Raw genomic sequence first — 26,635 nt, 5'->3', positions numbered from 1 at the left:
AGCCGACCCGGCTAATTTGAACGCGGGGCGCGGGGCGAAGGTTGGCGCGGGTGGCGAGCGTGTGGGGCGAGCTCTCCGGTGGTTCGGGGCTCACGGCTGCGGCGGACCCGGCTGTGAGCGGAGACACCAGCGACGGGGAACCGAGGAAGGGTAAGCTCTGGCCCACGGCGGAGTCGGCCCCGCGGGCTCCAGCGCTCAGGCGGACCCAGCCGCTCAGGGCGGAAGCAGCTTTTGCGCCAGACCCAAAGGTGCAGCGTGGAGACCCAGCAGGTTCTGGGTGGCTCCCTCCGAACGGGACGGGGCGCAGTGGGGGGAACAGGGTGCTTCCTTCCACAACTGCGTGGAGATCGGGATCCCTCTGCTCATTTGTACAGGACCTGGACGGGGTCGACACAGCAGCACGGGGCCCCGCCCTCTGTGCATCCGCTCTGTGAAAGGTCCTTCTGCTCACCAAATCTGGAGACCTGGGACCCTCGCACGTCTGTGTGGAGTAGCTAAGACCCTCTCCGCACATCTATACGGAAGAACTGATTGCAGAGCTGTGCCAGCGGCCGTAAATTAGTTACTGGGGCAGTCAGTAAATATTTGATTGAGTAAAGGAAGGAATAAAATATCTGTATGACAGAAAACCATGCCTTCTGCCACTGCTCCTAGGATGCCTCTCCTCTTAGCTTTGGCACTTTTGACCCCTTAAGATAGAACAGGACAACAGAATACATGTGTAGAAAAAATTTTTAAAGGAGTTAGCAGAAATTAATGAAATAGAACTTTACTATGTAATAGAGAAGATTAACTTAACCAAAGCTGTATCTTGCAAAGACTAGTAAGAAGGCCAAACCTCTGTCAATATTGATTAAGATATAAGGAAAAGAAATAGAAAAATGATGTTGGGGGGGCGACTGGCTGGCTCAGTCAGAAGAGCATGCGACTCTTGATCTCTGGGTGGTGAGTTCGAGCCCCACGTTGGGTGTAGAGATTACTTACATTAATAAAACTTAAAAAATAAAGAAAAATGATCTTAGGAATGAAAACAGGAGCATAACTTCAGTTACTGAGACATTAAAGAGAGAGACTTCAATGGAACACCCTTTTAACAATGCTTTTGGACAATTTTCTAGGAAAAAAAAAAACAACTTAGCAAAACTGACTCAAGAAGTTATGGGAAAAATTTTTTTAATGTTTTCTTTTTAATTTGTGAGAGAGAGTGAGAGAGAAACAATGCAAGTGGGGGAAGGGCAGACACACACACACACACACACACAGAATCTGAAGCAGGCTCCAGGCTCCAAACTGTCAGCACAGAGCCCTATTTGGGGCTCAAACTCATGGACTGCAAGGTGATGACCTGAGCCGAAGTCAGACGCTTAACTGACTGAGCCACACAGGCACTCCTTTAAAAATTTTTTTTTAATGTTTTGTTTTTATTTTTCAAGAAATTATGGAAATTTTTAACACACTTAGGTCCATTGAGGAATTGAATTAGTTTCAAATCTACCCATTAAGAAAAAAGAAAAACCCACCAAATTCCACCAGAAATTTATGAGCAATTAGAAGAAAAATTCTAATCTACAAACTCCCCTTAAAAAAAGAGAAAACATTTCCAATCTATTTTGTGATACCAGAAATGAGACAAAGAAAATTCCCAATCTTTTTGGTAAATGTAGTTGTTAAAATCTCAAAGAAAATATCAGCCATCAGAAGTCAGAAATGTGTATTAAAAAAATACATCATGGGGCGCCTGGGTGGCTCAGTCGGTTAAACGTCCGACTTCGACTCAGGTCACGATCTCGCGGTCCGTGAGTTCGAGCCCCGTGTCGGGCTCTAGGCTGATGGCTCGAGTCTGGAGCCTGCTTCGGATTCTGTGTCTCCCTCTCTCTCTGCCCCTCCCCCTTTCATGCTCTGTCTCTCTCTGTCTCAAAAATAAATAAACGTTAAAAAAAATAAAAAAATACATCATGACCAAATGGGGTTTATCCCAGGAATATGAAAGTGGTTTAACATTAGAAAATCTAATACAATTTACACATTTACAGATTAAAACAGAAAACATATCTCATTAAGCGCAGAAATAGAATTCAATAAAATTCAATACCCATCCTTGATTTTTTTTTTTAATTTGGTAAAATAGAGGTAAATTTCCTTAAACCAACCAAAGGTGAAATAATAGGGGCATCCCCTTATACAAGTTAGGAAAAAGATAAGATTGTTCGTCTTGCCTCCATTCAAGATTGTACCGGAGGTCATAGCCAAACCACAAGACAAGAGAAAGGAATACAATTAAGAAAGAAATAAACACAGTTCATCAGTTACAGCCTTAAGATTGTCTATTTAAAAACCAAAATAGGGGCGCCTGGGTGGCTCAGTCGGTTAAACGTCCGACTTCGGCTCAGGTCACGATCTCGCGGTATATGAGTTTGAGCCCCGCGTCGGGCTCTGTGCTGACTGCTCAGAGCCTGGAGCCTGTTTCTGATTCTGTGTCTCCCTCTCTCTCTGCCCCTCCCCCGTTCATGCTCTGTCTCTCTCTGTCTCAAAAATAAATAAACGTTAAAAAAAAATTTTTTTTAAACCAAAATAAAACAGCTCCTTCCTCTGATCAACTACCGATAGAAAGAACCAGTGGTCTTTGGATGTTGCCCTGTGGGTACCAAAGTAAGGGGAGATGGGAATTGCAAAAGCCCAGCTATGGAACAGAATAGTCTAGGATGAAACAGAATGCCTCTGGTGACAGTCAGAACAAGGTCAAATTCTGGCCTTGCCACTTACCATTGATGTGACTAGTTCCTTCCGGAGTCTCAGTTTCCCTTGTAGAGTAGGATTATAACAATTGTATCAATAGCCACAGAATGAGATTGTTGTGACAGTTAATGACACCATTTGAAAAGCGGTTAGCATAGTGCCTGATACATAGTTATGTGCTCAATAAATGTTAGCTATAATAGTAGTTATTCTTAAACTTTTGGATTCAGACCCTACTCTTCTCTGGCTCTTATCCATCCACTGCATGCTGGACCTGGTGCCTCTATATCTGGACCCGATGCACAGACTGTATCAGAAGAGGGTCCTGCTCTCTTGAAGCTTGAGGACAAGAAACACACGTGTGATGAGCCGCCTGGGTGGCTCAGTTGGTTAAGCATCTGACTCTTGATCTCAGCTCAGGTCATGATCTCCAATTTGTGAAATCAAGCCCCACGTCAGGCTCCTGCTTGGGATTCTCTCTTTCTACCCCTCTCCCACTTATGCATGTGCTCTCTCTCACTCTCTCAAAATAAATAAGTTTAAAAAAAACAAAGGAAGAAAGAAAGGAAGAAGGAAGGAAGGAAGGAAGGAAGGAAGGAAGGAAGGAAGGAAGGAAGGAAGGAAGGAAGAAAGAAAGAAAGAAAGAAAGAAAGAAAGAAAGAAAGAGACATGTGAGAGATGTAAGGGAGTGATGAGGGGGATTACAGCAACCCCTATGAAAATAGAATGTCCAAGGGCTAGGCACCTTCTCTGCCTTCCCAGCTCCCGATGTCTGCAGGCAGATCCCCTCAAGTCCTCAGAAATTTTCCAGGGGCTTCTAAGGAGTTTGTTCTTTTTTGGCCTGTCCCTATGAGGGTGGGCGAGGAGCCTACCCTGAAAACAACTGAATCTTGGCTTCCCAGCCCCAGCTCGTCAGTGAACTAGCCTCTGGGTTTTAATGAGCTGCCCTGGGTTAGAAACAGGACGTGACTGTGGCTGGCTCAGAACCCTGAAGATCTTATTAAAGAATCATCTCCCTTGTACTTTGGGCTGAAATGCTCTTTCCAACCGAGGATCAAAGCAAACTTGACAAACGTTCTCTCATTAATCTCCCCATCCCCCTGGGGTGGGAGCAGATCAGTAGCTGTTCTCTCTGGCTCTCGAAGGGGGAAGCTGATGCGACATTGACGACATTGACGTGGTATGGCCGGAAAGACCTCCCCACCAGTCAGATGCAGAGCGGAGACCAGGACCCAGACGTCCTAGCTGCAGCCATGCCAAGTGTCACCATACCCCCTAGCCTGTGCCCCCAGCACAGTCTCAGGAAGAAGGAAAACATCTCATTAGGCAAACAGTCTGCCTCACTGGCCCTCAGGAGGCAGAGAGGAGAGAACTGTAAAGGTTATGTGCACTCCGTTGCCAGTGCCCTTTTTAATTTCCTGCTTAGAATGTTAGGTTGCTTTGTGGCTCCTCCTCAGCTAAAACCCTCCTGGTGGGGGGCTGGGACTGCCATTAAGGCAGCCAGTGTAGACCTAGATGGTAGGGCCAGGTACCCTCTGCCTTTACTTCCTGGGTATAAGAGTAGGGCTCCCTGGGGGCAGGAATGCAAGGATGGGAGACAGGAACCCTCTCCGAGTGTTGAAAATTAGGTACAGTCCATATATCTGAAAGTGCTTGCAGAATACATAATGCTGGTTACATAAAAGGGATTATAATTATTATATAAACATATGGGACAATTACAACAATGTGATCATGAGAGCATAATATATAATATCATTATAAGGCAGTGTAGTCAGACTGCCTGGGCTGGAACCAAGCTCCATCACTTACTAGCCTTGGGATCTTGGGCAAGTTGCTTAACCCTCTCTGTCTCAATTTTCTCACTGAAAAATGAGTATAATAATAGTATCTATCTTGTGGGATTGCAATGGAGATGAAAGGAGATGGTATCCATAAGGTGCTTCAAACAGCCCCTGCATAGTGAGCATTTAGCTCTTATGTTTATTATGGCAGTCTGATTGCTGGGACAGGAAAAGAACTATACAGTGTAACAAGATTATTATTGGTTGATATCTTTCCCTTGTTTTGTGTGGGGAAGAAATGACAAAGTGTGGGGATAGGGACTGAGAGTTTCAAATCAGCTCAATTCTGCTTCATTCCCAAAGGGAAAACTGAGTAATTTACTGGAGTATTAGGGAGAAATCTCACTTTTCTTTCCTGTCAGTAGGACCTAGTCTTTCCTGGGAAAGCATTCATCTATTCATATCCCCCCGAAACAGCCCCTGTTCCTAAACCCTGTTAATATATCCCTAGAGGTAGGCTGAACTTTTCCAGGATATCCGTGTGACTCCTGCATTCCAGAAATTCCATCTCTACCCTTGGTAGGCTGGCTTGAAGGAGAATGAAAAAAGCAGAGAGAGATGTGAGGTGAAATCAAGAGGGAATAGACAAATAAATGTTTGGAATTATTACCGGGTCAACATTAGGAAATCTGTCTATGCCATCCCCTGTATTAACAGATTAAAGAATGGGGCACCTGGCTGGCTCAGTCAGAGGAGCATGAGACTCTTGATCTGGGGGTTGTGAGTTCAAGCCCCATGTTGGGTGTAGAGCTACCAAAAAAAAAAAAAAGGGAAAAAAAAGGAGAAACACTGTTATCATCCAGGCTGCGCCAAAAAAAAGCATTTGATAAAATGTAATGTCCATTCCTAATGGACAGTGGAGTGTAGGGAACTAAATATAGTAGAGCTAAAAATAGAAAGTAACTTTCATTTTTTGCAAACTATATCATCATTTAATTGAAAAACCTAAGAGAATCAATGACAGTCTATTAGAGAAATCAGTAATGTGGCCAGATACAAGATCTGCATCCAGAAAGGAGTTGCTTTCCCATATTCTGGGAGAAAAAAATAGAGAATGCAATTTTATTTATTTTTTATTTTGATATATTTATTTTTAAAGATTTTATTTATTTATTTATTTACTTACTTATTTATATTTTAAGTAGGCTCCACACCCAGCATGAAGCTCAAACTAACAACCCTGAGATCAAGAGTTTCATGCTCTACCAACTGAGTCAGCCAGGCGCCCCAAAGATTTTATTTTTAAATAATCTCTACAACCCTGAGATCAAGAGTTGGATACTCCACCAACTGAGCCAGCCAATCGCCCCTGAAAATGCAATTTTAATTTTTTTTAACGTTTATTTATTTATTTATTTATTTTAATATTTATTTATTTTTGAGACAGAGAGAGACAGAGCATGAATGGGGGAGGGGCAGAGAGAGAGGGAAACACAGAATCGGAAGCAGGCTCCAGGCTCTGAGCCATCAGCCCAGAGCCCGACGCGGGGCTCGAACTCACGGACTGCGAGATCGTGACCTGGCTGAAGTCGGACGCTTAACCGACTGCACCACCCAGGCGCCCCAACGTTTATTTATTTTTGCTGTCATGCTGTCATGAACGGGACAGGGTCAGAGACAGAAAGGGAGACACAGAATCCGAAACAGGCTCCAGGCTCCGAGCTGTCAGCACAGAGCCTGACGCGGGGCTCGAATCCACCAACCGTGAGATCATGACCTGAGCCAGAGTCGGATGCTCAACTGATTGAGCCACACAGGCACCCCTAATTTATAAATTCAAAGTAGTCCCAATTAAAATCTTAGCAGGTGTTTTCATAAAACTCTGTAAGCTGATTCCAAAATCATCTGCAAGACAAGATGCCCAAGAATAGCCAAGAAAAGAACAAAGGTGATGTGTGTAATGGAACCACTGCAATTACAAGTTACTGCAGAAGGAACCTATCAGTAGAGGAGAATAGAGAGCCCAGAAATAAATTCATGTTCATATGAGAATATAGTTATGTTAAATGTGGCATTTCAAATTGGTAGAGAAAGAATGCACTATTGAATAAATGGTCTTGGTATAATTGCTTACCATTTGGAAAGAAAATATATTTAGAGGGGCTCCTGGGTGGTTCAGTCAGTTAAGTGTCTGATTCTTGATGTTGGCTCCGGTTATGATCTCACGATTTGTAAGATCAAGCCCCATGTTGGGCTCTTCACTGACAGTGTGGGGCCTCCTTGGGATTCTCTCTCTCCCTCTCTCTCTCTGCCCCTCTCCTGCTCATGCACACGCACATGCATGCTCTTTTTCTCTCAAAATAGACGAACATTGAAAGAAAGAAAGAAAAGATATTTAAAAACCTCATTCACAAAAAAATTAATTCTGTCTGGATAAAGAGCTAAATGTAAGAAAGAAAAAGTATGAGACAGAAATATAAGAAAATTACCTCGGGGAAGGAATATCTTCTTAAATATGACATAAAACCATAAAAAAAAGAAGGTTGACACATTTAGCCATTTAAAAATGGAAAACCTCAGGGGCGCCTAGGTGACTCAATTGGTTCAGTGTCCAACCCTTGATTTCAGCTTAGGTCATGATCTCGTGGTGGTGAGATCAAGCCCTGCATTGGGCTCCATGCTGGGCATGGAGCCTGCTTAAGATTCTCTTTTTTCCTCTCTCTCTGCCCTTTCTCCACTCATTCTCTCTCTCTCTCTCAAAAATAAATAAATAACTTAATTAATTAATTAATTAATTTTAAAAAATGGAAAACTTCTGGGGCGCCTGGGTGGCTCAGTCCATTAAGCATCTGACTTCGGCGCAGGTCATGATCTCACGGTTCCTGAGTTGAAGCCCCTCATCTAGTGAGCATGAGACCTGTTTCTGGTGAGCATGAACCCTGCTTCAGTGAGCCCCACTTCTCTCTCTCTCTCTCTCTTCCTCCCTCCCTCCCTCTCTGCCCCTCTTGGGATTCTCTCTCTCTCTCCCTTTCTCTCTACCCCTCCTTGCTCACTTGCGCCCTCTCTCTCAAAAAAAAAAAAAAAAAAAAAGGAAAACTTCAGTGTGGCCAGGGTAGGATTTTTTTTTTTTTTTTTTTTTTTTTTTTTTTACCAATGATGCATGGTTGGTTTGATACCAAGAATAGTATCAAAAAATTTACCACATCAACAAAATAAAGGAGAAAAAAACCCACATAAACATATCAGGAGATGCTGAAAGATCATTAGGTAAAATTCTAAACATTCCTGATAACAACTTGAAGTTAAAGAGTGAAGGAAATTCCTATTATGATAATTAACTATTTGTCCAAAACTAATTTCTAAATAGTGAATCACTAAAATGTTAGTTCCTTTAAGATCAAGAGCAAGACAAGGATGCCCATTATCATCATTATTATTCAACATTGTTTTGTAAGTTCTAGGGAATGCAATAGATAAGAAATAAAATATTTGGCGTAACCACGGAGAAGAAAAGGTAAAAAAAATTTTTTTTTTCTGATCTATAACTATGTACTCAGAAAACTCAGTAAGTTCTAATAAAAACAATTGGAATTAGTAAGAGTTTAAGGGGAGTGGGTAGAAGGCAAATGTATAATTAACAATTGTGTTTCTTCCACTGGAAACGGAGATGCAGGAAAGTTCTCCTTTCATAAGAGCAATTAAAGTACTTGGGAATTGTATTACAAAGACAATTACAGAACCTATCTGAAGAGATGAAAACCTATAAAATCTTAACTGAGGGACATAAGAAATATCTGAATAAATAGAAAGGCAATAGCCATGTGCTTGCATGGAAAGTTTTAATATAAAATAAATGTGTAAACAATACTATTCCAATTTGTAATCCCAATAGGGTTTGGGGGGTTGTGTTCTGGGTTGGGGGTGGAATTGATGACATTTTCCCAAAGTCAAGTAGAACAATAATGCACGGACAATAGTTAAGAGATTTCTGAAGGGGCACCTCGATGGTGCAGTCGGTTAAGCAGCCGACTTTGGCTCAGGTCATGATCTCAGGGTCTGTGAGTTCGAGCTCCACATCGGGCTCTGTACTGGCAGCTCAGAGCCTGGAGCCTGCTTTGGATTCTGTGTCTCCCTCTCTCTCTGCCCCTCCCCTGCATTCTCTCTCTCTCTCAAAAATAAATGTTAAAAAAATTAAAGACATTTATGAAAAAGAAAGACTAATGGGGGCAGGAGGGGCGGTTGGAAGGGGAGGTGGTTCTTGCCTTACTAGATAAAAAGCATACCGTAAAGGAATGAGATGGAAACTGTGGCACTGGCACGGGTGTAGACAGATTTGTGGAACATAGTAGCCCAGTCGTGGGCCTCTGAAAGCACTAAAGTCATTTGGATAGGTGGTATTTCAAGTGAGAAAGAGATATTTACTGATGGGTGCTGGCAATTCTTATTCTCTTGAGGTATCAGATGAAGATCAGTTGTTGGGGAGGGAGTGAGAGAAAGCCTTTGACCGGCAACAAGGCTGAGGGGGCGCCTCGTCAGGCCTAAGGTCAGATTGGTCCTCATCTCCATTGTGTGCTTGCCCAGGTGTTGCCATGGTAATGGCGGTGGAGGACAGCAAGGTGCGCGTGGTGGTGCGGGTCCGGCCTCCCACCCCACGGGAGTTGGAGAGTCAGCGGCGGCCTGTCGTTCAGGTGGTGGATGAGCGGGTGCTGGTGTTTGACCCTGAGGAGCCCGATGGGGGCTTCCTTGGCCTGAAATGGGGCAGTACCCATGATGGCCCCAAGAAGAAGGGCAAAGACCTGACATTTGTCTTTGACCGGGTCTTTGGTGAGACGGCCACCCAACAGGATGTGTTCCAGCACACCACCCACAGCATTCTGGACAGCTTCCTCCAGGGCTACAACTGCTCAGGTGAGAATCTGGGCAGCGAGGAGGAAAAGCCCTGGTTGGTAGTGGCCTTGCCTCCCTGCTTCCTTCTAAGGGTTTCATCTGCCCTCTGAAATGTGCCCACCTTCCCCTCCGCTGGGCACTTGCTGAGGAGGGTTCTGGCCCTTGCATTTCCTGTGGGTCCTCCATTCATTCTCCTTTGTGAAACACTCTACTGGGCTCTAGAAGCAGATCAGACAGACATGTTCCTTGTCCCCTTCCTGCTTGCGTTCTAGAGGGGGGAAGACATTCATCACAAATCACCCCCACAAATGCATGATCACGAATGGAGGTTAGTAATGTGAGGGAAGGAACAGCAGGCCTGCAGCAGAGGAAGCTGCCTGAACTGGGGAGGGGAGAAGCTCTCACTCAGAGCAGAGACCCCTTTGCCCTGGAAGCCCCAAGCCCACAGGGGAGCTGGGCCATAGGCATGGAGAACTCCAAAGCCGCAGTGTGAACTCGGTGGGATGCCCGTGGGCAGTGGCAGTGGAGCTGTGCACAGGGAGGCGGAGGGAGGGGCTAGGGGAGAAGGGGAGGGCTGGCCTGGGTGGAAATGCGCAAGGGGACCCCTAGGGAAGGCGGATCTGGCCCTGCCACCACCCTACCCCCACTCTGTCCCCCACAGTGTTTGCCTATGGGGCCACCGGGGCTGGGAAGACGCACACCATGCTGGGAAGAGAGGGGGACCCCGGCATCATGTACCTGACCACCATGGAACTGTACAGGCGGCTTGAGGCCCACCAGGAGGAGAAGCGATTTGAGGTGCTCATCAGCTACCAGGAGGTAGGGCTGTTCCTTCCACAGGCCCTGGGCAGCCTCACCCCTCGTTCTCACAACCCCTAAAGGTGTGGGGAAGGGAGAGAGAGTGGGGAGAGAGGGTGGTAGGAAGTGGGCCGATGGGGGCTCGCTGAGAGCCCAGAGAGCATAGACGCAGCTCTGAGAGAGACTGCACTGGAATTAAACCTGTCCGTCCTGCTCTCGCCATTTAACACTATCCTGCAAAGTGCCACTCCTGGCATGGTGTTCTGTCATGCTGCCCCTGCCCTGCACCTCAGGCCTCTCTCTTGCTTCCTTTCTCCGCAGGTGTACAATGAGCAGATCCACGACCTCCTGGAGCCCAAGGGGCCCCTGGCCATCCGTGAGGACCCCGACAAGGGCGTGGTGGTGCAAGGACTTTCCTTCCACCAGGTGTGGGGTTGGGCTCGGGCGGCAGGAGCAGCCCCAGGGTTCTCTCACCAGGCAGTTTGGGGATCCCCTGGATCATGGGGTGGTGGTGGGAGCCGGGGGGTGACATTGGTTCTGAAGAGCGGCTCTCCCTTTTGGGGGAGAAGCCCCGTTTGGGGAGACCGCAGCCCCCTTCCTGGGCATCTCCTTTGTAGCCAACCTCAGCTGAGCAGCTGCTGGACATGCTGACCAGGGGCAACCGCAACCGCACGCAGCACCCGACTGATGCCAATGCTACCTCCTCCCGCTCCCATGCCATCTTCCAGGTGAGAGGGGTCAGGGGTTGGAGCCTGAAGCTGGGGCTCCTGATGCCCAGCACCCCCTCACCCCTGCCATCTGCCCCCAGATCTTCGTGAAGCAGCAGGACCGGGTTCCAGGTCTGACTCAGGCCCTTCAAGTGGCCAAAATGAGCCTGATTGACCTGGCTGGTTCGGAGCGGGCGTCTAGCACCCACGCGAAGGGGGAGCGGCTGCGGGAGGGTGCCAACATCAACCGTTCTCTGCTGGCCCTCATCAACGTCCTCAACGCCCTGGCCGACGCAAAGGTAAAACCGCACAGACCTGGGGTCCTTCTCAGGGTGGGGACTGGGGGCCTAAAGCCAAAGTTCCTTCCCTCCAGCCCTGGGTCTCAGCCTGGATCCGTCCAGTCCGGCTGCCTCACCCCATGTCCCCTTCTGTCTCCCCAGGGCCGTAAGTCTCACGTGCCCTACCGGGACAGCAAACTGACCCGTCTGCTCAAGGACTCCATCGGGGGCAACTGTCGCACAGTGATGATCGCTACCGTCAGCCCCTCCAGTCTGGCCTACGAGGACACATACAACACCCTCAAGTATGCTGACCGGGCCAAAGAGATCAAGCTCTCGGTGTGTGGCAGCCAGAAATGGCCAACCTGTTGTGGGGGGTGCAGGAGGAGGAAGGGGTGGGACCCACACAGCTCTCTCCGCTACCTGAGTATTCCCCCAAGGCAGAGGGAAGAAGTCCCCGGGGCTCAGTCTTCAGGGCGAGTCTGCTATAGAAGCCATGTAGTACCCATCCTTGGGAAGACTCCAGTTACAGGAGAGGCAGGACAGTCTCCAGACTTGAAAAAAAATAAGGGATGCCTGGGTGGCTCAGTTGGTTAAACGTCTGACTCTGGGTTTCAGCTCAGGTCATGATCTCACAGTTCGTGAGTTCGAGTCCCGCATCTGGCTCTGTGCTGACAGCTCAGAACCTGGAGCCTGCTTCAGATTCTGTGTCTCCCTTTCTCTCTGCCCCTCCTCCACTTGCGCTCTGTCTCTCTCCGTCTCAAAAATAAAAAACATTTCAAAAATTAAAAAAAAAAAAAAAAAAGGGAGACAACGGAAGGGCGTGGCCAAGTGCTGGCCAATGATCTTTTTCAGACTTGTTTTTAGCAGCAGGACAATATTTTCAGCCAAACAACATAAACAGTAACATGTAACACAGATAAAAGCAGAGTTGTCCCTGCCTCCTCTGAGGAGCCCTGATGCTCCTGGAGCTGTTGCTGGGAAGCCTCTGGCCTGGTGAGAGTGTATTGGTCAGGGAGTCAGGAGTCTTGGGTTCAAAAGCATCCTTCTGCCTCTTGCTGTGGTCCCAGGCAACTCGCTGCCCTTCCCTGATCTGTTTCCCCAGTCGGGAGGGTGATTCTTGAGAATGTGAGTAAAGCGCCTAGCATAGTGCCTGGTCATCGGAGGTGGTGGCTAAAAGCTGCTTTGAATGAACACGTGAAATCTCTCTTGTACCTTGCCCCCCTCTCTGCCCCGCATCTTAGCTGAAGAGTAATGTGATCAGCCTGGACTGTCACATCAGCCAGTATGCCACCATCTGCCAGCAGCTGCAGGCTGAGGTGAGGAGCCCTCCTGGGGAGTTTGGCCGGGAAGCAGGGCGCCAGAGATGAGCAGTGGGGCGCCGCCAGGGCTCCGTGCCCACCCCTCAGCTCCTGTGCTCACCTGGGGCTCTGAGAGGCTGGGTTGCTCTGACTGCAGGTGGCTGCCCTGAGGGAGAAGCTCCAAATGTACGAGGCGGGAGCCCAGGCGCCACCGCAGGACCTCCCGAAATCCCCCAAATCCGGCCCTCCCCAGCAAGCGTGAGTCCTGCCGCCGTGCTTACCCTCTTTAGCTCAGCAGGGAAAACCCCCCTTCCCCAGCTTCTGTGCTGCCACCTGGGGTTGAGGGTTCCCAGCCAGTGCCCAGGACACTGATTGCCACCTCCAGTGCTCTCTCATTTGACACAGCGTATTCTAGACAGCCCTAATAGCACCTCTCAGTAAAATAAGAATAGAAGAAATGATCTGTGTCAGATGAGTTAGTGACACCCCCCAGCCTGTATAAGGAGCATGTACTATTTAAAAGAAGGTAAAATTAACAGACAAGCATCCTTGTTTCCTAAGCCAGGAAATCACCAACTCCCTCTCTCACCCTCTGCTACTGCCCACTTGTTACCCAGGCATCCATCCCTTATGGTTCTCTGCCACCTGGTGCCACAGAGACCCCACCCCTCCCTGCTTTCCCCACCTGACCCTGTTTCCCGCCTCTCAAGTCCCCTCCTTTCCCCCTTATCCTTCCCACCAGCTGCCCCTCACCGTCCCGTCTTCCCAGCCAGCCCTGCACCCCAGAGCTCCACCCAGGGTCTGCAGTCCTTCCAGAGGAGAGCCTGGGGCCAGAGGTCCCGGTGGGGAGGGTCATGGAAGGGAACTCTCCAGACCGGGAACCGCCCCCAGAGGACAAGGAAGACAACCCAGCCGAGGAGGTAGGACCTGGAGCTAGTGGAGGGTTGGAAGCAATGTCCCTCCTCAGCTCACAGAGTCTCTTCAGTTCTGGGCTCCCCACCTGGATGTCTTACGTGTTAGTCATCAAGGGGCTTTCAGATCCTGTGCAGGAAGGGGCGTCCCTGTCAGAGCCTATGTCTGGAAGTGACAAGCATGCATGTTACCAGAAGGGGAGCAGGGAGAGAGGAGGAGTCTGGGACGGAGAAAGGATCAACTGGGACCCAGTCCGCGCAAGATCCCCTCTTTCATCCCCCCCTTGGAGGAGGGAAGGATTTTAAGATCTGCTTATGTGGGGGAGGGTGGCCATCCTGGCCCCTCTACCTGTGACTCCTCTCCTCCTCAGGTTCCAATCCAGGTACCAGAGCAGACCCTCAGACACCCACTGCCAAGGTCCCCGGGCCTGACCCTGCAGCCCAAGCCAGACACGGGCTGCCTCTCACCACAGAACTTGGGCAGGGACTGTTCTAAGCAGTAGGTGTCTTCTCGTTCTTCTCCGGGGTCCAGGGTGGCAGGCGATGGGTTCCGACCTTCGGGGGTGGGGGGGGAGCCGGTGTTCGGCACGTCGCCAATGCTCTGGTTCTGCTCTAGTTGAGAGTCGAGTCTTTTTCCCTCAATGTTGTCCCTGATCTGCTTTCAACGACTTAAGATTATCACCTACTCTGTGTACTTACCCGTCATCTCTATTCTTCCACATAACTGGCGAGCAAAACACCAAATTCCATCCAGAATTTGGCTGGCAAGCACCAAGTTAGGGCAGGGCTGCCTGGCTAGTGCTGTGCTTCCCAGTCTGGGGGCTGAGCTGCCCGTCTGTCCTCTGCAAGGAGGAACCAAGCAGCCAAGAGAAGTTGGGTGGCGGGCTGAGAAATGGACAGCCGTCCCGAGTCAGGCGTTTATCAAGTGTCTTCATCAACGGATTGTGGCTATTTCTTCTCAGAAGTAAATACAGACCACTACCCAGAGCCAAAGAGAAATGGATTCTGGACCCTTCTTTCTGTGCTTAATAGAGAGGTGCTGCTAGTATGTTTTTCCTTGGCCCCTAGACCATAAATCCCCTGCCACTTAGCTTTGCTGCTGCCAACCCCACTCCTGCCTCCCCAGCACGCTTCACGCTAGGCAGTATATTTAAAGCTTCCGGACAGAAGGGCCTGTTTAATTTTATTTCTTGTTGGGGAGTGTCTGTTCCCTACTCAGCAAAAATGCTGCAGCCTGAATAATCAGCGGCTCATTATCTATCTCCTGCTGCTGACTCCCCGGGGCCCTGGAGTGGCCAGGATGCGCTGGCAGGATGTCCCCTTGGCCCCCAGGGCTCCCACTGATGAGTCAGGGTCCCTGCCCTGTTCTGGCGTCCCCCGCTGTGAAGAGGGAGAACGCCAGGGCTCTCCTTTCTGCTTTGCCCCTGGTTTTGTGGTCCCCGACAAGGTGCTTCACTCTTAGCTATGATTTGGGGAACATAGGCTTTATTCTCCCTTCTTCTTAGGGCTAATAACAGACACTAATAAAATGTGACAGAAGACCCCATGTATCAGGGGCTGCAGAACATGCTAGATCCTCTCCATACTTGGAAACACCCTAACAACCAGATAATAGAAAATCATTTCTCTTTGGCTTTAGACTTTAGAATCTTAGACCACCAGGGCACTGAGTGGATCTTAGATTTTCCAGTTCAGTGGTTTTTCAGGATTTTTTTTTAGCTACAAAGTCCTTTCTTCAAATGAAATCTTATGCTGAAGTTTAATATGTAGAACAGATAAAGCAGAGCTCCATTTTAAATGTCCTCCGATGGGTTTTGTGAAACCTAATTTGGAAACCCACGGTGTAGACCAGCTCCCCACTTGCCAGACGGGGTACCAGGGCCACACAGCCAGAGGGACAGGGTGAGACCAGGGTCACCTGACATCCAAGCCCATGCATTTCTCCCTAGACACTCACTTTTCTCAGTGGTCTAATCTTATAATGTGTGGCTCAGGCAGATGTAGAATGAGTTTCTGCTGTGTCCTTTTTAATTTATATCCGGCCTTCTTTCAAAAAGGCCTGGTGGCTGCTTTATAAAATGAGTTTGGATTCCCCAAGCAGACACTGAAGGCAGAGGAGGGGGCTCAGGGATGGCCAGGCAGGTAGAGCTACCTGAGGATAAATTATTGGCCAGGAGTAATCCCCACCGAGATAACTGTGTCCGTTCTTTCATCAGAGGCGTGCCTCACAGGAAGGAAATTTGCTTTATTAGAATCTAAATGTACAATATCAATAATCGCATTACCCTCATAATTCCCTTTAAATAGCCCCTCAGTGCATGTGAAGTGTGCATTGATCCACACCAGCTCTTTCAGGATCCCCACCATGAAGTGGACTGAATGCGTTTTCGAGGGTCTTCTCAGAACCGAGACGAACACAGCATATCTAATCTCATCTCCTCTTGTCCTGACAAGCTAGAGGTTTTTATTTTACCGGTCACAGTTAACTTTACAGTGCTTAGTCCTCTTTAAATACTTTATATACCAAATAACTCATTTCATCTTCCCAACCACCCTAAGAGGTGGGTGTATTTGTTATCCCCGTTTTAAGGATGTGGACACTGAGGTTAAGTAGTGCCTCCAAGATCCCACAGCAGCAAGTGTGGGAGCCTGGATCTGAGCTGGCAGGCTGACCTGAGCCTAGCTCTCACTGCTGCTACCTTACATTGCCCTTGGGTGGATGAACTTACTCAAGGTCAAGTGCTAGTAAGCGGCAGAGCTGAGAGGAAACTCAGACCTTCTGGTCCAAGGCCATTTAGTGCCCTTTCCCTACCTCCCAGGTCATTGTCTTTGTCAGGGCGCATATTTAGGGGTGAAGCCTCCCTCCTGCCTTGCTTGTGACCATCTCCACCAGCCTTGGTCTCCAGCAAGGGGGTAGCGGGGCAAGAGCCACAGCTGGGAGGGCGGGGAGGCCGGCGCACCAGTGTGGGGGGCAAGGCAGGAGGGAGCCAGGGGACCCGCCCTCGTGTGCCCCTCACCGCTGGAGCAGTGGGGCCAGGTCTGAGGAGGGGCGGGATCCCCTCCCCTCCCTTCCAGGTTGGCCCTGAAGGTGCTGTGCCTGGCACAGCGACAGTACTCCCTGCTCCAAGCAGCCAACCTGCTGACCCCCGACATGATCACAGAGTTCGAGACCCTACAGCAGCTGGTACAAGAGGAAAAAGCTGAGCCCAGAGCCGAGGCCTCAGGCACACCCGGCCCGGCCAGGGGGGCACCTCTGGAGCTGCGTTTAGAGTCAGGTGAGTCTTGCCCCTGCTCTGCCTCTATCAATGCCCTCTCCAAGACCCAGCTCGTGCTGAGGGGCGGCTGGGCCCTCAGCTGCTGGGTCATGCAGCGGTGGACAGGAGTCCCAGCAGACCTGTGGAGTTAGGGGCTCCTGTGTCTCCCCCAATTCTACAAATTCTCCTTCCTTCTGGATGATCCCTGATCTCCCCGTAACACCTGCCTTCTCTGTGTTCAGAGTCTCCAGGATACTCTGGCCCCGTGACCCGGACCATGGCAAGGCGACTGAGTGGCCTCATGCACACTCTGGGGGTCCTACCAGGTCCTGACCGCACCCCAGCCCAGGTAGCCCGGCGGCCCACAGAGAAGAAGAGGAGGAGGAGACCGAGCCCCTCAGAGCCAGACAGCCCCCCAGCCCCGAAGCTGGGGACCAAACGCCAGCGCCAGTCCTTCCTGCCCTGCCTGAGGAGGGGGTCCCTGCCTGAGGCTCAGCCTTCACTCGGGCCCACCACCCCCAGAGGGGGAAAGGCCTCCTCCTCCTGCCACTCCCCTCGCATCTGCCCAGCCACAGTCATCAAAAGCCGGGTGCCCCTGGGCCCTTCTGCCGTGCAGAACTGCTCTACTCCTCTGGCCCTGCCCCCTCGGGACCTCAATGCCACTTTTGACCTCTCAGAGGAGCCCCCCTCAAAACTGGGTTTCCTTGAATGCACTGGCTGGGAGAATGTTCCCCAGGAGCCGAGCAAGCTGGATCAGCCCTTCATCCCCAGGTGGGTCTCCCTTCCAGCCTCCCTCCCATCCTTCTAGGCCAGGGATGGGGAATCGGTGAGGGAACAGAGGTGCTGCAAAGAGTAGAAGCCAGCCTGACTCTCAGAGCCGGACATTTGCTGTCTTTCCCCCTTTGGTCTGAGCAGTGTCGCTCCCCAGGCCCGGGACTGCTGCTCCTTCCTGGCTTGTCTGTCCATACTTCAAAGCCGCCGGCTCTGTGCTGGTTTGTGGCATGCCCACAAGGAGCTAACGGGACCCCCTCTCAGGGACGGCCAGCAGGGAGCAGGAATAAGGAGGGGGCCTAGCCCTCTCTGTCCCTCTGCATCACTGGTACTCTCTGGCTCAGTCTCAGTCCCAAGTCCCGCTGATAAATATGTGCTCCTGCCATTTCCACCCCGGATTCCACCCTCCAGCCCAGCATTTGCAACTGGGAAGGGGATCCTCAGAAAAATTTTACTCAGCCATTTTTCAGTGAGACGATGAAGCTCTCACCTTCACCTTCCACCCACAGGAAAGGGGAAGGATGATCAGCTCGGGACAGTCCAAAGCCAAGAACAAATGGCAGACTGACCTTGTACTTGTGAGGCCAAGGGCGGTGGGCTGCCCACACCCCCTGCCCGTCCTACAGCCTGCATCACCTCTCGGTAACAGACTCACAGCCGGGCAGGTGGAAGGGTCAAATTGTTTGAACTCCAGTTCCCTGCACGTGCCAGAAACTGACATCTGGATGTTCTCCCAGAACAGGCCTGTCACTCAGCTGTCAGCCCAGGCCGAGTGAGGCAGGGAGAGGAATCCACCTCTAAGTAGGAAGAAACCTCAGAGGTCATCTTATCCAACCTCCCCACCCGCCGAGCTGGGGGCTGGAGGGAGGAGGCGCTGGCACCTTTTCCTGGTTCCCTCCTGACCTGCCTTCCTTTACCTCCCTCCCTCCCTCAGTGGACCTGTACCCCTGTTCACCATGAAAGGCCCCAAACCAACATCTTCCTTCCCTGGGAGCTCAGCCCGCAAGAAGAGGCGCATTGCGAGGTGAGGCTGGGGGAGTACGTGGGGAGAGACAGAGCTTTCTCCGGGGCAGTGGATGCTGAGCCAGCTACAGGGCTCCACTGTGTCTCTGGACCCCTTGGAGCCAGTAGCAGGGGTCCTGTGAGCAGGGCCAGCATCGGATTCTCTTACTGAATGAGGTTCCCTTGACCCTTGCTAGTACAGGATTGTACCAGAAGGGAAGGGTATCTCCCTTCTTTAGTGAAAGGCTATAGGCTCCTCTCCATGAGGGAGACGGTCAGTGTTCACTGGCTAATCTGGGGACCAGATCACCCACCCCTCGCCTCTACTTCCCTGCTACACCCCACGAAGCTCTCCTTCCCACTGCCTCTTCCTGCCTTCAGATCTGGCCTTAGAAGCTCGAGCTGGTGCTTGGCCTCCCCCTGCTCTCAAGGTTTAGTGTCTAGCTCTACGCCTCCACCCCTACCCTGTAGTCCCAAGGTGTGGCTGTGACCTCCCTAACTTCCTTCCTTCCTTCCCTCCCTCCCTCAGTTCCTCAGTCTCCCGCTCCCTGGGAGTGGCCCGTGGCGGCAGCCGCATCGCCCGCCTCCCCAGCAGCACCTTGAAGAGGCCAGCTGGGCCCCTCACAATCCCAGGTGACTGGCACTGGGGACAGGATGGTCTGGGCCACAATGGGAGATGCAGACAGGAAGTAGGAGGGGACAGGAGGGCCAAGACCCAGGTGAAAGGAAGGCCTGGGGTATTTCCCAGCGTTTTAGGGACCCTGATGAGAGAAGTGGGAGAAGAGTGGGGGTGGGGAGCAGTGGGACAGAACCTGACTTTCTTCCTCCCTGCCTGTCCCCATCCAACTGGCCTGCAGAACCCCCCTCCAGTCCCCGCTGCCCTGGCAGCCAGAAGAGCCAGCAGGAACTGATGGGGGTTGGGGGAGCCCTGTCATCTGGGAGCTCTATCACCGAGGTGTCCTGACCCACCAGCTCCTCGTGGTCCCTGGAACCACCTGTGCCAGGAGCCCTGACCTGCCTTCCTCACCTCGGAGCAATTAAGGGCAACACCCTCTTCCTTTATTAACACTCCTCACCAGCCATTCATTTTGCTACCTGCCCTCTTTATCAATCTCTTGTTATACTCAGTTTCTCAGCCTGTATATATTCATCTTGAGTGTCAACATGTTGCTATTTTAAAGGTGCAACCACCTTACCTCCCCTAATTCATAACACGCTCCACGCGAGCAGGTGGCCTTGGGGGACTTTGCTCCTCCCCTCCCATCTAACAGAGGGCTCTGTGAGTCATGGCCGCTGTGCAATGAAGAAGGGGCGAGGATGGGATGGGATGGGATTGGGAGCGGTAGGGGCTCCCAGCCTGACTCTCCCTGGTGTGTGAGAGAGGGAGGCACCGTCAGCCTCATCCCTGCAGCCCAGAGCAGGAGCCCCAGCCCCGGGCTGCCATCCTAGTGATGATGTGGATGATAGTGGTGTTTGGATTTCCAAATGAAGATAGCTTTATCGTTTCTTACTCTACTGCAAACAGGATGCACACTCAGTGTAAAAAGAAGCGTACAGAAGAAAGGGAAATTCAGCCTTAATGCTACCACCTAGATGTAAGAGCTGTTAATACTCGAGTTTATATCCTCTGATCCTTTATTTCTGCATATATACATATATATGTACGTGTAGATATAGATATATTTTTTTATTATAATGATTAATAAACCATCTCCATCCTTGGTGTGTGTTTCTTTCCATATACCTGCACAGGATAGCAACCTTCCCCAGAAGATTCTGAGTATAGAAAGCGTTCCCCACTGCCTCCTTCGGCAGCCTGAAGTCTGGGCCTAAGGGTGAGCTCTGCTGCTTACTCCGTGGCCCCATCCCCCACCAAGGGCCTCTGCTCCTGAGTGGGTGAAGAAAGCATCCCACGTACAGGCCTGCACCATCCTTCTGCGGCCTTGGGCAGAGGTTGCTAAGAGTCCTGCTGTCAGGGAGCATGTTTAGCGGCCCCAGGTCTCAGGTGAGGCTCAAGGCTCAAGGCTAAGCCCCGACCGCTTGAACCCAGTACAGTCTTCCTCCAGCTCCAAAAGCCCCACTCTCAACCCTCTTCGTGGCTTTCCTTTCCACTCATTTGGGTTGTGATGGTTCAACACAGGTTCACCTCTGTCTCTCCAGGAAGATGTGGCTGGCTGAATGAATTAATAGTGTAAATAAAATTATAGGAGTCTGTGTTTAACTTGCTTCTCAAAACAAACATGTTAAAGGTATTTAGCACATTTTGAGTAGCGTGTAAATAATGCTGCTAATTTCCAATGAGTCTTCGCCGTTCTGGGGGAGCAGCCTCCCCCTCTACCTGGTGAGCCCTGCCCCACTCAGTTTGGACTCCTATTCGGAGGAATGGAGACAAGAACACAGAAGAGGCGCCCTGGGTCCTGCCCGGCTGCAGGCATCTCACAAAACTTTGCGACCTTATGAGGTATAATGAGGAAAGAGACTCAGGAAGGTTAACAAAACGTGCCCAGGGTTAGACAGCAAGTGGCAGGGCCAGGATTCGGACCAGGGTCTGGTTCTTCGCATAACACCAAGCTGTTTGCCTTTAGAAGTGAACAGGCATTTCTTTCTGCGTGCCTGGGGTTCCCGCCTCTCCAATTAGTCTTAATGAGTTTTTTCCCCCCATGCTCCATGATGCCCACAGAAGCAGTCACAGCTCCACATCTGTAGCCCCCAGCGGCCTGGCGTGGTGCCTTGACCTTAGGAGACCTGGCTGAGTGCTGTTGGATTCAAATGGAATAACTTGCGCATTTCCTGGGGCCCTCACATATATTATCTCATTTGATGGTCACCATCACCCTTGCAAGCACCGGGGCAGCAGGCACAGGACAAGGCGGCTGGTAACGAGGGCCAGAAGGGCAAGCCTCACACAACAGGGTCCATCGCACGAGGCAGAATTTGCCTAGGCTGGGGGCAGCCCGCAAGTGGAAGAGGTCACTCTTGACAAGGATGTTCTGCAACCGGCCATTCGCTCAGCAAACATTTGTGGCTCCATGGTGCAAGATATGCTCTCGGGTGACCCATTAAATGTACAAAGACTCTGCCAATGGAGTTAAGCACGTGTGGCTCCTGCCCTCAATCACAGGAGGTCGGGCTGGGAGTGCTCGCTGCACGGTGTCCCGCTGGCCAGGAGGCAGCCTGGCTGGTCCCAGCTTTGCAGGGAGCTGGCCGGGGCTGAGGGGGCAGCGAGCTGACAGCCAGCTCCCAGCTGACCTCCGTGGGCGGCAATGAGGCTCTGAGATTGGATTGTTCTTACATAAAGAGAGTCATCCTGGAGACATGGCAATCAATGGCCCCCCCCCATCCACTGCAGGCCCAGCCTGATCTAAGGCCCCTCTTCCTGCTTCACCTGGCCTCTCTCACCTTGGGGTTCTGGGCAGAGCCCCTCACTCCACTTCTGGGAGTTTAGAATACTCTCTTCCCAGGCCCTTTGCACCCATCTCCTTGCCCACCTGAGGCCCCGAAGCTGGTGTCTGGACCCCACACTGGGGTACCAAGTCCTGTCCGATTCAGAGAACCAGGCTCAGTGCCAGGAGCTGCAGACACAGAACAAGACATTGTCCCTTCACGCAGGGAGTCGGGATGGTGCCTGTCCCTTTCACCCGAGTGTAAGCCCAAACCTCCTTCAGCGTTGGGACCTGTCAACAGGAGGGACCCCGCTTTTCCCCCTGGGTCCTCCCACCCCCAGCCATCAGCTCGGCCCCCACAGGGGGCCCACAGGGGACTTTGTCACCAGAGGGGGTGGAGCATGCTGCTAACTTAGCAGTCCTCCATCTCAGGCCCCTGCTCATCTGTCTCCCAGTTTTCCCAGGAATGTCCCTCTCTGTCTCTTAGCTAAGCTTGGGGGATCCTGGTTCCCAGACAGAATCTAGTTCATGGTTGTCTTCCCCTCCTCCGTGGTTCTTTTGTGAAGAGGGACCTCGGAGGGCTTAGGATGGAGGTTGTAGGGGGAGGAAGCGACCAGAGTCCCCCTCAAGGGCCTGGAGACCATGGCTGTATTTTCTAGCTCTCCTTAAGTGTTCCCTTCAACTCGCCTACAGCCTTTCCACCCCTGTTCCCTGGCGCATCCTGTCCTTTTGGAGGACCACTGGATTGGAAATAACAGGCTGCCTGCCAGCCCTCTCCTCCCACCAGGGACACATCTGGCCCCTGCCTCTCACCCTCCCAGAGGGACTCAGTCAGGCAGGGAGACAGAGGGGAGCAGGGAGCAGAACAGATCGGGGAAAGCAATTAAAAAGCAGGTCTCAGGGTTAGAGGCTGGAAAGTGGGGGGCAGGCTGAAGCGCCCGGGAGGGTGGGGAGAGGCGGGGAGAGAAAGGGTCCAAGTTTATTAACCCCAGGGCTGCAGCCTGGCCCCTGGGTCTGTGAAGGTGAGTGAGCTGATGCCTCCAACCACGAGCAGACAGCGGCCAGGAAAGAGGAAGGGGAAGGAGTCTGGGGGTTCATCCAAGAGCTGGGCCACTTCCCAGCCACAGGAGTTGGGCACTTCTCACCAGCAGAGCTGGCTTGGCACAGGCTGACAGATGACAGGAGAAGGAACCAGTCGGGGCCTGAGGTAGCCATTCTCCGGCTAAAAGGGGAGACAGTCCCTGCCCTCAAGGAGCTCCTGTCTGACGGTGAACCATGAGCGCTTGCATCAGGGAGCTCCCATCCAAGAAGAGAGGGTGTCCTGAGGGACCATATTGTTAGGGAGACTCCATTCTGATGGAAAGATATAGGTCCTAACATCAGGAAGCCCCGATCCATGGGGCCCCTCTCCTTGGGAAGCCTCAGGCTGAGGTGCAGGAGAGACCCACTCCGATGGGACATGTTGACACACTAAGATCTTCTCACAGTGGAGCGGGCGACTCTTGATCTGCGGGTCGTGAGTTCGAGCCCCACGTTGGGTGTGGAGCCTACTTGAGAAAGATAAAATAAAATATAAAAACACCAGAGCTTCTCAGGCCAAGGAGTTGTAGGCCTCAAGTCTAGGGCTGGGGAAGGGCAAGGATGGAGGGACAGAGCCCCTGGGGGGAGTCAGGGAGGCGGGAAAGCAAGCTGGGAACTGCTACTCCGGGGTAGTCAGAGGTAACTCACACCTGTCTCCTGGCAGACCCAAAGCCACACACAACTCGTGGTCTGGGGGCAAATGGTGTTGCCTCCTATGCTCTCTTCACTGGCTGGTGTCCCCTGTGTCCTCTCCATACTCCCAGGTAACTGTCCTGGGGAGGTACCTATACACTGTCCCTTCCCCACCCCCAGTGGAGCTAACAAGACATGCCAGCGCCCCCTGGAGGACCCAGCTCTGGCCCCTCTAGGCCTGCCTCGTTGCTAACGTGTAAATAGGTAAAGCACCGGGGACGTGTTATTAAATGGAGTCTATGGTTTGTAGAGCAACTGCTGTGTCCGGCTTTCACTGACTTTATCCTCACAGCCACCTTGGAAGTAAGTGCGGCGAGTCCCCATTTTACAGGTGTGGAAATGGAGACTCGGAGAAAGTTGGTGAAGTCATCCAAGATCACATAGCCATTGAATGCCCATGGCCTTGCTCTCCTCTAGAGGGCACTGTCATAGCAGTTAGAAGCAACTCAAGAGAATAAATGGAGTGATCCCTCTGGGTGATACAAATGTGGGTTTTAGAAACTCTACCTACAGCTGTGAGACCCACGTTCTCCCCTCTGCGGCGCCCTGCTGTTTCTTGAACCTGGGCAGCTGCGCAGTGCCATCTAGTGGCCACCAGGGCCTGGTTCCCTTCCTCGGGGTCGGGGCCCACATGGGATGGATGGACTCAGTAGTGGCCAAGGAGTCCACCAGAGAGACCCAAGTTCTCTTCATCCCACCCACGCTTGCTGACGGCCATGCTGTGCCAGGCACTGAGAACTGGGCAGGGGCACAAGGAGAGCCAGTGGGCAGCAGTCTAGTGGCTTGAATTAGAAGCTGGCAAATTTAGAAAACGCTAGGCATCTGGTGTGTGGGTTGAGGCCAGGTGTGCTATTGATCTGTCCCAGGAGGCACTTGGGCCCTGTAAGCAGGAGGGCATCCTGGCAGATTCTGACACAGGGGAGGGGCATAGGGGGTGGGAGACCATCTTGTCCCCACCTTGGCTTGAAGTGGGGGCACATCTTGGCTGAAGGCCCTGCAGAGGGACGTCCAGGCATCCTGTCTCCAAGGCCTGCAGCTTTCTGCTGTCTATCCAGAAATCAGTCTAGGGATTGGCTTGAGGTTTCGGATGGTGAGGCCCTTAGATTAGGGAGGCAGGAGAGGAGGGGCCGCAGAGATGGGGCCTCAGCCAGGCCAGGAGGATGGGAGTAGTGGGGGATGCTGGGAGCTGCATGTGTTTGAAGCAACTGGGCGGCATAGTGGGATCTAGAACAGAGAGAGGGAGAGAGAGAGGTGGGGCGGGGGACGAGTGTGTGTCTAACAATAAAGCTTGGGCAAATGAATGCATACAGTGGAGAGCCATGCAGCTGTTAAGATGATGATGTAGATAAATATTTATTGATATGGAAAGATGTTCACAACATATTGCTGAGTGAAAAAAAACAAATTACAAAATAATTTGTACGGCATGAGCCCACTTGTAAAAAAAAAAAAAAAGAATTTATAGATGTGGGGGGAAATCTGGTAGTGTTTATTATCTCCAGGTGGCAAAATCATGGCTAATTGAACTTTTTCGTTTTGCTTATCTGTGTTTTCTGATTTTTTCCACGATGAATGTGTGATATAAAATAATGAAAGTTTGGCAAATGACCACAACCAGCCTGGTTCTTGCGTGGACATCTTCGGATGGTTAAGGGCTGGGCGTGGGGGATGGGTCTAGGGTCAGATGGAGGTTGAAGATGGAGTGAGAAGCCTGGGTGACACAGGTCCAGGGCAGGTGGCCGAAGCGGGTGAAGGGGGGCCTCCCTCTGCTGCTGCCCAAGTGCTGTGTCACACACACACACAGGTGCGATTCAGTGAGCCTCACTGCCAAGCCCTTCCTGCTCTTGTGACATATTTTCCCTCCAAGATGGCTTTGCACTCCCTTCAACTAGATTTTACTGGAACGGAGAGAGAAGTCCGCACACTGTGACTTGCCCGGCAAGCTGGAAGGACAGCCGCTCCCAGAGAATAGTGGGGACGAGGGTTTGCCCTCAGTCTTGTTCTTCTTGTAATGTCCCCTGACCTTTCCCAGCTCCCCAATTCTCAGCAGGATCAAAAGTCATGGGGCGTCCCCTCCTCAAGATTTCCCTCCCCATGTTACTGCTCAGGTCCAGGATCAGGTGTGGCTAAAGACTTAGGGACCCTCGCCTCCCCTCTCTGTGCTGGGACTCACAGGGGAAACCTCGGCAAGCAGCCCATAACATGCCCGAATGGAGAGCATCTACCCAGTGTGGGGTAAGAGGCATTGCCCCGACTGGAGCTCAGGGGTGTGAGCGGGCTCTGGGAGCTGGCGAGGGGGCAGGCAGCCAGGCCTTGTCTACAGAGCTGGAGACCTGGCAGAGCTGGACTGGCCGCCCCCTGCCACCCCAGGGCCTTCTCCTTGTGCCCACTGAATGACTCACCTTGGCACAGACACAATAGTCAGGGGTGGGCACAGAGCCTGCTCCCCACTGCACCCCAGCCCCCTCAGATGCTTCCGAGAAGCTCTTTGAGCTGGGGGCTTGGGCTGTACTCTGCCTAACAGCCTGGCATCTTGGGATAAAGACAACACAGCCCCCCAGGGGCTGCCCTCTCTGAGTGGCGCCCTGACCAGTGGTGGAAAACAAGGCTCTATTCAGCAAGTGCCCAGGAGAAGGGATCAGAGGCCCAGGCATGGGCATGGGCAGCAGGGGGGTGGGGAGAGGAAGGCTGCCCGCTTCCCAGAAGTCCAAGGACACAGATGAGTGAGGGGCCTGGGTGAGGCTCTGGCCCTGAGGGATCAGAACAGAAGCGGGGGGTGGATCTGAAGCGTCAGGCTATAGGGCGCAGGCCCTGGGCTACCTAGTATGGGCCCAGCGGCTCCTGGGTTCCCAAACTGACCCATCCCCAGAGACCTTTCCCATCCTTTCAGCCAGATGCGTGGGAACTCGAAGGAGATAAATCTCCAATGTGAAAGTGAGGTGAGGGGTGGCCAGAGAAACAGGGTGATGTAGGAACAAAGACAGGAGCCGGGACAGCCAGCTCATCCATAACTGCTTTGTGCAGCTGTCAAGGCCGGCTCCGGGCAGGGG

General features: G+C 51.7%; 1 protein-coding gene across 5 annotated transcripts; it reads left to right on the top strand.

Annotated features, from left to right (window-relative positions):
- Positions 1 to 2: 2 nt before the first annotated feature.
- Positions 3 to 20,150, top strand: KIF18B (kinesin family member 18B). Of its 5 annotated transcripts, none has more exons than XM_045045306.1 (17): positions 18 to 150; positions 7,385 to 7,446; positions 9,102 to 9,428; positions 10,069 to 10,226; positions 10,527 to 10,631; positions 10,823 to 10,933; positions 11,014 to 11,211; positions 11,353 to 11,529; positions 12,435 to 12,509; positions 12,649 to 12,749; positions 13,234 to 13,411; positions 13,774 to 13,901; positions 16,478 to 16,677; positions 16,899 to 17,427; positions 18,362 to 18,451; positions 18,959 to 19,062; positions 19,955 to 20,150. In XM_045045306.1, the coding sequence occupies exons 2-17, from the start codon at positions 7,431 to 7,433 to the stop codon at positions 20,020 to 20,022; spliced, it is 2,565 nt and encodes an 854-aa protein (XP_044901241.1). In that variant the 5' UTR covers positions 18 to 150; positions 7,385 to 7,430; the 3' UTR covers positions 20,023 to 20,150. The 5 variants fall into 5 exon arrangements, 3 of the variants coding, with proteins under 3 accessions (XP_006940490.1, XP_044901241.1, XP_019673566.1); XR_002149238.3 differs by lacking the exon at positions 19,955 to 20,150 and adding an exon at positions 17,937 to 18,069 and having other exon boundaries at positions 18,170 to 18,451; positions 18,959 to 19,018; XR_002149237.3 differs by lacking the exon at positions 19,955 to 20,150 and adding an exon at positions 17,937 to 18,069 and having other exon boundaries at positions 18,165 to 18,451; positions 18,959 to 19,018.
- The last annotated feature ends 6,485 nt before the right edge of the window (positions 20,151 to 26,635 follow it).

The sequence above is a fragment of the Felis catus genome, chromosome E1 (genome assembly GCF_018350175.1).
Source record: "Felis catus isolate Fca126 chromosome E1, F.catus_Fca126_mat1.0, whole genome shotgun sequence".
In the NCBI taxonomy this organism is placed as follows: domain Eukaryota; kingdom Metazoa; phylum Chordata; class Mammalia; order Carnivora; family Felidae; genus Felis; species Felis catus.
This window is presented reverse-complemented; position numbering and strand designations above follow the sequence as displayed.

Excerpts from the sequence above, each read along its gene's own strand:
- KIF18B (XM_019818007.3), top strand. Across the intron at positions 13,412-13,773 it reads AAGACAACCCAGCCGAGGAG|GTTCCAATCCAGGTACCAGA; the intron begins GTAGGACCTGGA and ends TCTCCTCCTCAG. Across the intron at positions 19,063-19,286 it reads TGGGCCCCTCACAATCCCAG|AACCCCCCTCCAGTCCCCGC; the intron begins GTGACTGGCACT and ends ACTGGCCTGCAG.